This window comes from Dromiciops gliroides, chromosome 6, assembly GCF_019393635.1.
Source record: "Dromiciops gliroides isolate mDroGli1 chromosome 6, mDroGli1.pri, whole genome shotgun sequence".
Lineage (NCBI taxonomy): Eukaryota > Metazoa > Chordata > Mammalia > Microbiotheria > Microbiotheriidae > Dromiciops > Dromiciops gliroides.
This window is the reverse complement of record NC_057866.1, coordinates 250,445,649-250,458,350: the sequence shown is the minus strand read 5'-3', so window position 1 is coordinate 250,458,350 and position 12,702 is coordinate 250,445,649. Positions and strand designations below refer to the sequence as shown.

General features: G+C 39.2%; 1 protein-coding gene across 1 annotated transcript in view; it reads left to right on the top strand.

The window, feature by feature from the left end:
- LOC122730361 (helicase POLQ-like) overlaps positions 1–12,084 on the top strand; it is a 30,796-nt gene extending 18,712 nt beyond the window's left edge. The window contains exons 9-12 of the mRNA XM_043969467.1: positions 6,679–6,918; positions 10,340–10,481; positions 10,865–10,970; positions 11,869–12,084. Coding sequence (XP_043825402.1) covers positions 6,679–6,918; positions 10,340–10,481; positions 10,865–10,876 — 394 coding nt within the window. The 3' untranslated portion in view covers positions 10,877–10,970; positions 11,869–12,084. The remainder of the gene's footprint in view (positions 1–6,678; positions 6,919–10,339; positions 10,482–10,864; positions 10,971–11,868) is intronic.
- Positions 12,085–12,702: the final 618 nt, after the last annotated feature.

Here is a 12,702-nt window from a genome sequence, read left to right as displayed (position 1 = left end):
TGAATGAATGAATGAATGAATGAATGAATGAATGAATGAAGCATTTGCCAAGCATTTACTATGTGCCAAACATTGAAGCTACAAAATCAAAAGGAAAATGGTTCCTAATCTCAGAGAGCTTGCATTTTAATGGAAATCAGTACCTATTGACAGCTAAGTCAGCTACAGAGGTCAGTGTGATGTTAAGTGAATGGAACCTCGGGGAAGTGGATTGGCATGCCCTTTCCAGGAGCAGTAGCAGTATTTTTTATTTAATTGTGGTTGCAGAACTCGAAGGGGCTCGGTGAGTAGAGGGTGCCCCAGTGCTGCTAGACAGTAGATGGTAGGGTTGTGGCCACATTAAGTATTCGGGCCATGGGAGATCTGAGAATTCACTGACTGTAAAGAACTAAGGATTACATCTTATCTGAACAGCCTACATTTGTGTCTTAAGCAGCATACATTAAAACTGGAAAAACTTGAATAATATGCGTTTTTATCCTCCATAAAAGTCCCATTCCAGTGTATAATTGTGGTTTGGAGGTGATCCTGAGTTCTTAAAGGTTATGTTGGCTGAGAAGGTTCTAGCAAGCTGGGAAATGTGGGCCTGACAAAGCAGTTCTGTCTGTGGATAAACTTTTATTTCAGAGGGCTTCATTACCAGGCAGTGAATAATTTTTTTAGGTATTAAAACAAAGACAATTTATTAAGGCATAGAGGAATTCCAGGCTGTGTCTTTGAAAAGCATGCCAGGAAAAACAAACAAAAATTAAAAAAAAAAAAAAGCATGGCAGGATCATTGAAATCATGAATATTTAAAGTACTCAAGTCAGTATTTCTACTTTCATATGAGAGTCACTGAGGTGCGCACAGAATACAAGACTAGGAGTGATCAACAGTTGGTTGCAGAGAGTTCAGGAAAGATGAGGATTGAGAAGAGAACATTGGATATTCCTGTTAATGTTGGAGAGAATAATGTCAGTTGATTCAATAGCCAGACCTTCTTGTTAAGAGAATGAGAGGAAATGAAGTGAAGACATCTATTGAAGATGTCTTTCTCAACGAGTTCAGTCACAAAAGAGGAGAGAGATACAGGACAATAGTTAGCAGGAATTGATGGATCAGGTGAGGGTTTTTGAGAATAAGTTTGGAAGAGATAAGAGAGAGAATGGAAAATGACAGAGAGGTAGTCTACTGGAGATGACTGGTTGAAAGGGGATCCCTGGTGCATGTAGAGGTGTTTGCCTTGGCAAGAAGGGTCCCCTCTTCATGTGAGATGGGTGAAGGAGCATTTAATGGAAGAAACATCTGAATAATGTGAGAAAAGAAGGAAGAAAAGGGAGCTTTTTGTAAATGGTCTCCATTTTTTTTTTTTAGTGAAATATGAAGCAAGATTCTCAGCTAAGAGTGTGGAAGAGGGGGAAGTTTGTGGAGGGGTTAAGAGGCGTGTTTGGATAGAAGTATATAGCTTCAGTATACATAATAGTCTACTTGACCCTATTTTCTGTTTAAACTCAGGGACTTTTGATTCACTGATAGTTATCGCCAAAGGTAACCAATTTCATTAAGCCTTATACAACTCTTCATATGATGACTGTACATAAAAATGCTCTCAGAATGCTACAAGATTGCCCTTGTTTCTGATTTGATTACTTTGTTTTCACAAACCGTTCCTGTTTATATAAGTGTGAGTAGTACCTGTCATTTAATTTAATTCAATACATACTGTTTTCACTTTGAGATACCAGAATCACTTTGTGAAAATGTACATGACTCATGGCTAAACGTTTTTTCCCCCTATAAAAACGATTCTCCGTTTAAGGGATCATTAATCATAACCAACCATCGGGCATTTATTAAATGCCTTCTATGTTTCTGGTACTGCGCTAGGTCATGGGGATTAAAAGATAAGTGAAAATAGCCCCTCTCTTCCAAGAGCTTACGGTCCACTGATGGAGAGGGTACTTGGTCAGATAATATCTACATGTACAGGTAGGTACAAAATTAATACAAGGTGATTTGGTAGAGCTTGGCTTATGAGGAAAGACCTCATGTAAAAGGTGGCTTGTGAGCTAACCCTTGAAGTGTAATATTGCTACACGTGTAGCAACGTTAAGTGAAGTCTGAGTCATGCTCCTCATAGCCACTCCTCAGCTTGCCACTTCCCTCATTCTCTTATTGACTTGGATCTTCTTGGATCATTCTCTTATTGACTGGCTCTAGAGTGAGCCAGTGGATTGTTTGTAGGATTTATTTCTAGTTAATAAAGTTTTATTAGCTTGAGCCCTACTCCAAGTTCATTAAATATTAGTTATTTAATGAACTGGAAAACCTGCCTTCCCTTTAGTAATTACTTTTTATTTCATCATAATTGAGTGAATATTAAAATGATGGAATATATATGTGTGTGTGTATATGTATATATATATATATATATATATACACACACATTATTAACCAATGAAATCAATCATAGGACAACATTTTGGCTTTAAGAAGTAGTTGACAGGTTCTGTAGAGCTTTAAAGGCCAAATGGAGAAGTTTATCATTTATGCCGAGGCAGTAGGAAGCTGCTGGAGCTGGAGCTGGAGGAGTAGGGGAGCCACATGGGCGCATCTGCCTAAGGACAATTACTCTGGCAGTAGTTTGTAGATTGGATTGTCGTGGTTATAGAAGTGGGGCAATGAGACTAATTAGAAAGCTGTCGCAATAATGTCAGCAAAAGGGGAGAGGGGCCTGAGCTTAGGTGGTTGCTGTGTGATTAGAGAGACAGTAGCATGGGAGATATATTGTGAAGATAGAAACAGCAGCATTTGAGGTGAGAGAGACTGAGGGTTTATGAACCTGTGGGCCTGGGGAGATGGTGGTACCTTTAACAAAAATAAGGATGCTTAGAAAAGGGGAGGGTTTGGGGATGAGGTAATAAATTCAGTTTTAGACATGCTGAATTTTAAGATGTTTCTGGAACATACAGTTTGAAATGTCCAATAATTAATTGGTGAAGTAGGATGGGAGCTCTCAGAGCTTCTGTCTGGGATCTGGGATCTGGGAATCATGTGCATAGAAGGGAGAGTTAAGCCCACGAGGGCTGATTAGGTACCAAGAGAGGAGAGAGAAAAGACAGGCTGAAGACATGCCCTTGGGGAAGGCCGCAGTCGGAGGTGATGTGGATAGTGAGCTGGCAGGGAAGGTCATGAAGTAGAGGCATCAACAAATAGAGGCAAAATAAGGAAAAAACCAGAGAGGGAAGAGCTGGAAGCCTAGGCTCTTTGGCCCTTCTTCTCTTCTCTCCTCTCGGGAATCTCATCACCTCTTATTGTCTCAACTGTCGTGTCTTTGCACAGGATTCCCAAATCCACATCTAGCCTTGGCTAGAGCGTCTTGGAGGAAAGAGTGGTCAGCAGTGTCAAATGTAGCACGTAGGTCAGGAAGGATTAGACCTGAGAAAAGACCATCCAATGTGTAACAATTAAGAGACTCTTGAGTTAATGTTGAGAGAGCAGTTTGAGTTGTGAGGTCAGAAGCCATATGGTCGAGCATTGAGTAACGAGAGAAAGGAGGTGGAGGCAGTGAACTTAGATATCTTTTTCAAGGAATTTGGATAAGAAGGCTATCAAGATACAGGATAAAATCCAGTGAAGGGTTTTGTTTTTTTTTTTTAAATGGGAGAGACTTAGGGATGTTTGAAAGCAGGAGGGAAAGAACTGATAGAAAGAGATTGATTAGCGATAGAGATGATGATTGAGGACACAATCTGCTGGGAAAAGGGAGGGAATGGGACCATGCACACATATAGAAGGAAGGCCATTTCTGTTGGAGACTGGAAAAGAAGAGAATGGGAGATCATGTTGAGAGGGACATAGGGATATGACCCTCCACTGAGATGGAAAGTGCCCCCCATTCGGCCTAGTGATCTGATCTCAAAGTCTTAAAGCCCTTTAGAGCCCCCTATTTCTCTCTATTTTTTCTCTAGAGAGAAGCAATAATGGGAAGCTACTATCCCCCTTTCTAAATATAGGCATATCAACTTAAAAATTGTTTCAAAGAGTCTGCACTGAGACATTACGTAGACATGATAATTTTTTGCAGAAACAGAAAATGTTGCAAAATAATTTATCGCTGAACATTCCAGGAGAATGATTTATTGCTGAACCCAATTACCGCATTTTGCTCAAATTAGATGTCTGTAAAGAGTATAAAAACTGCTTGATTTCCTAATCCCGGTGTGTCACACCTCCTGGTTGTCCCAGTGAGTGTGGTGCACCTTTCTTTCAAAAGAAATAAAATCAATGCTTTGGCCTCCTTTCTCCTCGAGTCTCTATTACAGGGGTCAGTGGGTGTACTTCCCATCCCACTCGATGTTAAGAGGGTTGGGTTTGGTTTTTTTTTTGATGAAAATGGCCCTCATTTTTTTCAGTGAAGTAAGAGGCAAAGAAAAGTCTCTGCTGAGAGAGGAGAAGAAGGGAAGTGTGGGGAGCTTCATTCAGGAAGGATCCAAAGGCTTGGGATAGCTTCTCTGGGAACCGACAGAGAATCGCATAGGGAGGAATGAATGGGGTGCCTTACTGCCATGAGGTTTGGGTAACATGAACTTGGAAAGTCCCCAGTCAGTGTGGTGGGGGTTTCCTCCAGTTTCATTCAGCAGCTGTAGAGGAGGAGCAGAGGAGGCAGATAAGGGGAACAGTCCAGGACTGAGGTATGTTAAGAGAGGAGCAGTGCCAGGAAACAGGAGCAGGTGAGTGCAGGAGTGAAACGATGAACCATTGACCTGACGTGGGAGAAGGTTGAGAGTGGGTACAGTTAATGAGAAATGATAAGAGATGGAAGGAATGGAAGTCTCAATAAGAGTGACCAAGTATAGGATGAAGCCTTGAGAGAGATGAAATATTAAGTGATTATGATCACATAGGGTAATGTCAGAGTTTGTCATGAGGAAAGTAGAACATTTGTGGTTAATGTCAACATCTGGTCTTTGACCATCCCTATGAGTGGTTGAGGTGGAGTAAGGCATATAAAGCTGTGGAGGAAATGGGAAATGAGGGAGCATCTACATACATGTCAGAGTCTTCTAGTATACGGGCAGGAGTTGAGGAGAAGACGGTGAGCCACGTGAACTCTGGGAGAAAGGAAAAACAGTGACGTGGGGGTTGTTATACTTTGTTATACTTAAACTACTCTAATTTTGGTGGAGTAGACAGTTTTCTTAGCTCTGATTTCATATGCCATCAATAAAGGTGGGATTCAAGTTGAGCATAACTTTCCATTTTTCTCTCTGTCTTTTTTGTGTGTGTCAGGGGGCAATGAGGGTTAAGTGACTTGCCCAGGGTCACACAGCTAGTACGTGTCGGAGGCCAGATTTGAGCTCAGGTCCTCCTGAATGCAGGGCTGGTGCTTTATCCACTGCTCTACCTAGCCGCCCCCATTTTCTCTTTTAAGGTAAACGTGCCTTTCTGGTGCCTGTGCCTTTTGCCGTTATTTTTGGTGAGGCAATTGGGATTAAGTGACTTTCCCAGGGTCACACAGCTAGTAAATGTTAAGTGTCTGAGGCTGGATTTGAACTCAGGTACTCCTGAATCCAGGGCTGGTGCTCTATCTACTGTGCCACCTAGCTGCCCCCTGCCTTTTGCCTTTTGAGGAAGATATTGTCCTTATTATAAGGTGGCTTCAGTACAGTTGTCTGGTTTCTCTCTTTATAGGCCACTGTACTTTACTTGATGATGGCATAACTTGTTTTGGAGAAGAAGAGAGAATTTATTAGATGCAAATTGTTAAAATGTACTGATTAGTGTACCTTTATCAGGACACTCATTGGGAATATCCTATGCCTGCAAACGTACATTTGGTTATAGGTGATAAATAGACACTGTCAGGAAGGGTTTCATTTTGCTGGTGGTGCCTGGATGCTCAGGGGCTGTGGCTTTGAAATGAAGGAAGAGGGGTTTGGATTTGTTTTTTGTCTCCTTTAGAAAAGGATAGAGGGGCAGCTAGATGGTGCAGTGGATAGAGCACCGGCTCTGGAGTCAGGAGGACCTGAGTTCAAATCCGGCCTCAGACACTTAACACTTACTGGCTGTGTGACCCTGGGCAAGTCACTTAACCCCAATTGCCTCACACACACCACACAAAAAAAAAAAAATTAAAAAAAAAACAAAAGGGTAGAGACGTGGGAGGGTGGTGTATGTAGTTATCTTGTCTTTATGATTTAGTATAGGATGCTAAAATATATGTATATTCATTTATTTGGAAATACAGCCACAAGAAGATTTGATAAAATCATATCATCATAATGCCACAAAATGACAATTGTCATCATCACTGAGAAGTCAGATTCCATCCCTGTCGCTCCTTGTGCGACCTTGGCCAGATCACGTGACCTTTCTGGTCTCACTTTTTTCTCTGAAATATGAGGATCAGACTACATTGAATCCCTTTCAAGCCCGACGTCTGATCAGAACTAGATTTCTAAAAAACAGTTTGCAATCGTCCATCAGTCAGTCAGTAAAACGTATTAAGTGCTTACCGTGTGACAGGGGTGGGCTAAGTGACAGAAAGCAGAAGACTGGGACTGCAAGACCTCGGGGTTGAATGGGTAGATCACTCAGCTGTTCTCCCTGTGTCTGATGAAAGTGTAGTAGAAGAAAAAGATGGTGACCTGGTGAAATCAGAGTTTTATATTTATAACAGATTTTTTTTTGTAGGGACTATCTAAAACACAGGGGAAAAGAAAAATCCGATGTCCTTAAAAACCTGAAGAATGTCAGTAATGGCAGCCTGTGTCCTGTTCTGAAGCGCACCATTCCCTTTGGAGTTGCTTATCACCACAGTGGCCTCACTAACGATGAAAGGAAGGTCTTAGAAGAAGCCTATGCCACCGGAGTCCTCTGCCTTCTGACATGTACTTCGACTTTAGCTGCTGGAGTGAACCTGCCAGCACGAAGGTTAGTGAACATGTTTGTTGACTAGTCTTTTCTACACAGTGTCTTTTATATATGTGACAGTATTAAAATACAACAAATTAACATATCAAAACCTTAAAACCATTTTTCAGGTCTTTTTCACTTGATCATTTGTTAAAAGTAAACTTAAAGATATAATATTTATTGAATTAATTTAATTAAAATGAAGATTCATACTTTAAAAAATCACCTTAAAAAAATCTATTTTGTTTATATTATTTGTTTGTACATCACCTACATTTCACACTTAGCCTTTTTCTATTACTTCCCCCCCCACAACACACACACACTATTCCCAGAGTGCCATGCTTATATTCATGAAATTAAAGCAGGAAAAAAAGCTCAGTTAAACAAACAAACATATAGGGGGGAATCTAACATCAATGTAATGCTCTATACCTGCCTACTCTCACTTCTGCAACGACAGAGGTATTTTCTGATACCACTTCTTTGGAGAAAAGCTTCAATTTCAAAGTATTTAGTTTTCTTTTCTTTTGTTCAGAGGTGTCAGACGTAGCCTGCACAACTCCCAATTAAAATGTAACCAGGAATGTTTAAAATAAAAATATAATATAAATAATTTTGATTTGTGGTTTTCTAAGTCAATATGCAGGGGTGATGTTTCTCTTTGAGTTTGACACCACTGCTTTTGTTGTTTGTTCCATTTTCATTGTTATTGTGCATTTTTTTCTCTTGAGTCTACTTATTTTATATTATATGTATATATATTATTATACTTCAAATTATATTTTGAAGAATAGCAATATTCCATGACTTCTTTGTGCTACTATTTAGCCACTCCCCAGCCAGCAAATACATCCATTGTTTCCTGTTTTCTGCCACCACAAAAAATACTGTTAGATATTTTGGTTGTGTCTCAGACCTTTTCTTCTTTGTCATTGAACTTTTGGGGGTATGTCTCTCAGTGGAATCTCTAGATCAAAAGGCATGGAGAATTTTTCACATTTTTTGTAAAGTTCCAAATGGTTTTCCAGAACAAGTGGATCACTTTATAATTCCAACAGCAACCTAAGCCTTTCCTCCAACTGCTGCTAACGCTGGCTGTTCCAAATTTGCTAGTTTATTAGATTGACTATGAGGTGAAAGATCGGGGTTGTTTGATTGACATTTCATTTATGCATCAAAAGAAATTAATATATGCACTGCCCTTTTCAGACCTTAAAGTACTGTATAAATGTTGTTATTAGGGTTAAAGATAGGCCATTTGAACAACTGGCTTTCCATTGGCACCAAGGAACTTCCAGTGAAGTGACTCATTCTGTCAGTACAGGTTGGCACCTTCTCTGCAACTTGTGGTCTTAGCAAGTTGCACAGGCACTGAGGGGCTAAATTAACTTGTCCAGAGATCCACAAGCCACTGTGTCTCAGAGACAGGACTTGAACACAGGTATTCCAAAGCTCTGAGTTAAAAGTCCCACCTCTGACACTTAACAGCTGTATGACCTTCTGTTTTAGAATCGGTACTGACCTGCATCAGTAGAAGTTTACTTATCATTCCTTAGACTGACAAAATTACAGGTCCAGAACCTAACCCTTATATTAGTGATCTGGAAGCATTATTACTGTAAGGAATTAATTGTGATTTGGAGTTTTTATAGCCCCCCATCTTTGTTTCAAATCATGGTCAGACAGAAAAGATGCAAGCTTTTAAAAGCTAAGAGAAGATGGGTGTGTGCTTTAAAGAGATTATGGAATAGGGGCAGCTAAGTGGCCCAGTGGATAAAGCACCAGCCCTGGATTCAGAGGACCAGAGTTCAAATCCAGCCTCAGACACTTGACACTTACTAGCTGTGTGACCCTGGACAAGTCAATTAACCCCATTGCCCCACCAAAAAAAAAAAAGAGAGAGAGAGATTATGGAACAACAACTCAAGAACATTTATTGAGTCAAAGTATCAAAATAAAGTACCTAACCTCCACTTAGGAGTTCCCACCACGCCCACATGGGCCTGGCCCAAATTATTATGGGGACAGCCCAAGGGGTATGTTGAACCGATTTGGAGACTCAGCATTGGGATAAAACCACCCTTCCTGTGAGAGAGAGGAGGAAGGGGTAGAGAGACTCTCAGAGAGGGACAGTGAAGGAAGGTAGAGGAGCTGGTGTGTGTTTGATTCTACACACCTAACCAGGAAACACTGCAAAGTTAATTTTCCTTAGAATTGCAGATTCCAGGTGGTGGTGTGTTTGTGTTCCTTCCAGTGAGTCTGGCTCGTTAAGCCAGCCTGAGCTGGAAACAATTTTGAGGTTTGAGTCAGTTTTTGTTTGAGATAAGCTATTCTAACTATCTGGGAAGTGAGACATATTTTTCCCTTTCTCTATTGCCCTTTCTCATTGTCCCTAGCTTTAATTAACTCCTCTTGTGTTGAAAATTTTGTCACCATTAATAAAACCTGATTTGTTTGTGAAAAAAGAGGCTGTTAATCTCCTTTCTCATTTGTCTGGGAGAACTAAATGGAAAAGAGGCAGTTTGGAGAAGGGGAAACTCTGGACCTAGAGGTCCCCCATTATTTTTTGAACCCCAATATTACAGCGAGCCACCCAATAACTCCCATACTAAATTTGGCACTGACATTACAATCATCAGTGGTTTGCAATTCTTTTGGGAACGGCTTATTCATATTCTTTGATCACTATTTAAGAGAGAGTGGTTTTTTGTTCCTACATTTTTCTGTTAGTTGTCTATATATCTTTTTTTCCTTTTCCTTTTTCTTTTCCTTTTTCTTTTTTCTTTCTTTCTTTTTTTTTTTTGGTGAGGCAATTGGGGTTTAAGTAACTTGCCTAGGGTCACACAGCTAGTAAGTGTTAAGTGTCTGATGCTGGATTTGAACTCAGATCCTCTTGACTCCAGGGGCCAGTGCTCTATCCACTGTGCCACCTTGCTGTCCAGTTGTCTATATATCTTTGATATTATACCATATCAGAGATATTTAATTCAAAGATTTTTTCTAGTCATCTGCTTTCCTAAACCTAGTTTTATTAATTTTGTTTATCTATAAAAAACCCTTTTAATTTTATGAAATTAAATTGTCTGTCTTTTATAACAGCTTCTCTCCCTTGTTTGCTTAAGAATTTATCCCTACCTTATGCTTTCTAGTGGTTTTGTGTGTGTAAAATATTTACTATTTGGCTCATATATCCAATTTGAATTTGCACAGACTTTTGAGGAATATAAGCATCTTTAAAATTAAAAAAAAGATAGCTGTACAGTCAGATGTAGTTGCTTTGTCAGTTTGTTTTGCTTAATTGACGTTCCTTGTTACTTCACTGGATAGTATATTGGAAAGATGACTAACGTGTAGGAAAAAAACATCAATAAGACTAAAATATTGATATTAATAGCAGATAGCAATTATATGTTAATACATTTATCTAATTCCATAGAGTTATTTTGAGAGCACCCTATATTGCAACACAATTTTTAAAGAGGAATCAGTATCAACAGATGATTGGCAGAGCTGGTCGAGCTGGAATAGATACTTTTGGTGAAAGTAGCCTTATATTACAAGAAAAAGACAAGCACCTGGTAATGTATACAGACAATTGTCCTTATATGTAGAAAATCTTAGGTGTTGAGATTTGATACCCACATCTTTTTGAGTTTTTTCTGTTTTAGAAAAACTCAATGAGTATTGACTAATATTTTCTTTATATTGATTAAGGTAGATTATTTCTCCATGTTTATTATTTTTACCTTCTCTATAGGACAGGTTATGAGAGTCTACATTTGAGTGTCATAAATATCTAGTTACATCTGATTTTATTAAGGTTGTTGTCCAAAGCTTCATGACATCAAAAAAAATTTTAGTTTCCTTTTTGTAAAAAAAGAACAACAATAAGATTCTTAGAACTACATTTTCAATGATAAGATTAAGTTAACACTAAATGTAATGTAGTTTTATTTTATAGGTACTGAACTAGTAAACAGCCCTCTGGAGAACTGTTGTAGCCATCTTGGGCAAGAAATCACAAAAGGGATCCCAAGTTTGCTTCCGTCAATTGAATTGGGCTAAAGGTATACCTAAAACTTTTTACAGTTAATCCACACTGTTTCTCAGGGGCAGGGCCAGTTCATATCACCTTGTGTATTAGTGTGCTTGTTCTCCCACAGCCCCCCTCCCACATTATTTCAATCTTTTGACATTTTTGTCAGTTTGCTAGGTGAGGGGTGAAACCTGAGCCATTTTGATTTAATTTTTTTTTTTTTAGTGAGGCAATTGGGGTTTAAGTGACTTGCTCAGGGTCACACAGCTAGTAAGAGTTAAGTGTCTGAGGCTGGATTTGAACTCAGGTCCTCCTGACTCCAGGGCCCGGTGCTCTATCCACAGCACCACTTAGCTGCCCTGGATTTACATTTTTTATAGTGATTTGATAGTCTTTAATATATTTGTTAAGAGTGTAGAGTTCTTTTGAGAACTGTTCTTATCAACTGAAAAAGATTTTGGGGTTTTATTTTATTTTGTTTTTTTGTTGAGACAGGAGGTTTGGAGAAGTTCCTGGTGTGGAAATTCCCTCCATTAGTGCACATTGGCAGCTAAACTGTAATTCATAATCTTAGAGGGTTGACTAAACAAGTTGAATGACTTGTCCATACAGCTAGCATATATTGGAGATGGGACTTGTACCTAGGTCTTCCTGACCCCAAGACCAGCCTTCTTTCTGCTGGAGACCACGTTGCTTCCCTTTGGGGACCCCATTTTAATAAAACTCAGCATGATGAATGTTTTCTTCAGCAGGATGTTTTAATTTTTCTTTTGTTATAATGTTTTAAAACATATCTTCATCTGTGTCTTATGCAAGTTTCTTCTTCAGGTAGCTAATAGCTACCTGTAATAGTCATGAATAATGTATATTCTACCTTTGTATGTTGATGGAAGCAAAATTAATGCATTTAATTTCCAAACATTTTTCAGCTAGCAAAAAAACCTTGAAGAAATATATCACTTTATGTGTGGAACATTTTTTGGCATTCAGCAAAAGACTTTATCTGAAGAAAAAAGCCTTTGGGAAACATCTAGGAAAGCCCTGGAAAGCCTCATAGAAAAAGGGCTCCTACAAAGAAAAATTGCTTGTGAGAATGATGAGTCCCAGTGTGATTTACAAATCACCAAGTTAGGGCAGGCCTCTTTAAAAGGTAAGGAATGTGGATGAATTACATTGCTAATTTGCATTTCAGATTTGGTGTGCTAATTTTCTAGGTATTTCCAAATTATTAATCTTGCTTACAGGACAAGCGATTCAACTATTTTGAAGTATTAAAAGATGTTCTTAAGGAAGTAGAACCCTTTAAATGTTATTGGTTTGAAGTTCAGTATTTAATATTCTCAGTTTAAAAGGTTAAATAGTTTAGGTTTTGTATAATTGCTGATATATCTTTCTTATTTTTTTTGGTGAGGCAGTTGGGGTTAAATGACTTGCCCAGGGTCACACAGCTAGTAAGTATCAAGTGTCTGAGGCCACATTTGAACTCAGGTCCTCCTGAATCCAAGGCCAGTGCTTTATCCACTGCGCCCCCTAGCTGCCCGGGAAATATATTTCTGAAGTAGAATTTTAATTAAGGCCTTTCTGACTCCCAGGCCCAACACTCACCATTGTGCCCTCTCGCTTCAGGAAAGAATATGAGATGTAGAGGTAGATTCAAGAGAACTTGGCAATTGATTGGATGTGAGATTGAAGAGCAAAGCTTTGAGGATGGCTCAGAGTTTGTTCTGGTTGACTTAAAAGGGTGGGTTTTGGAGGGAAGATAA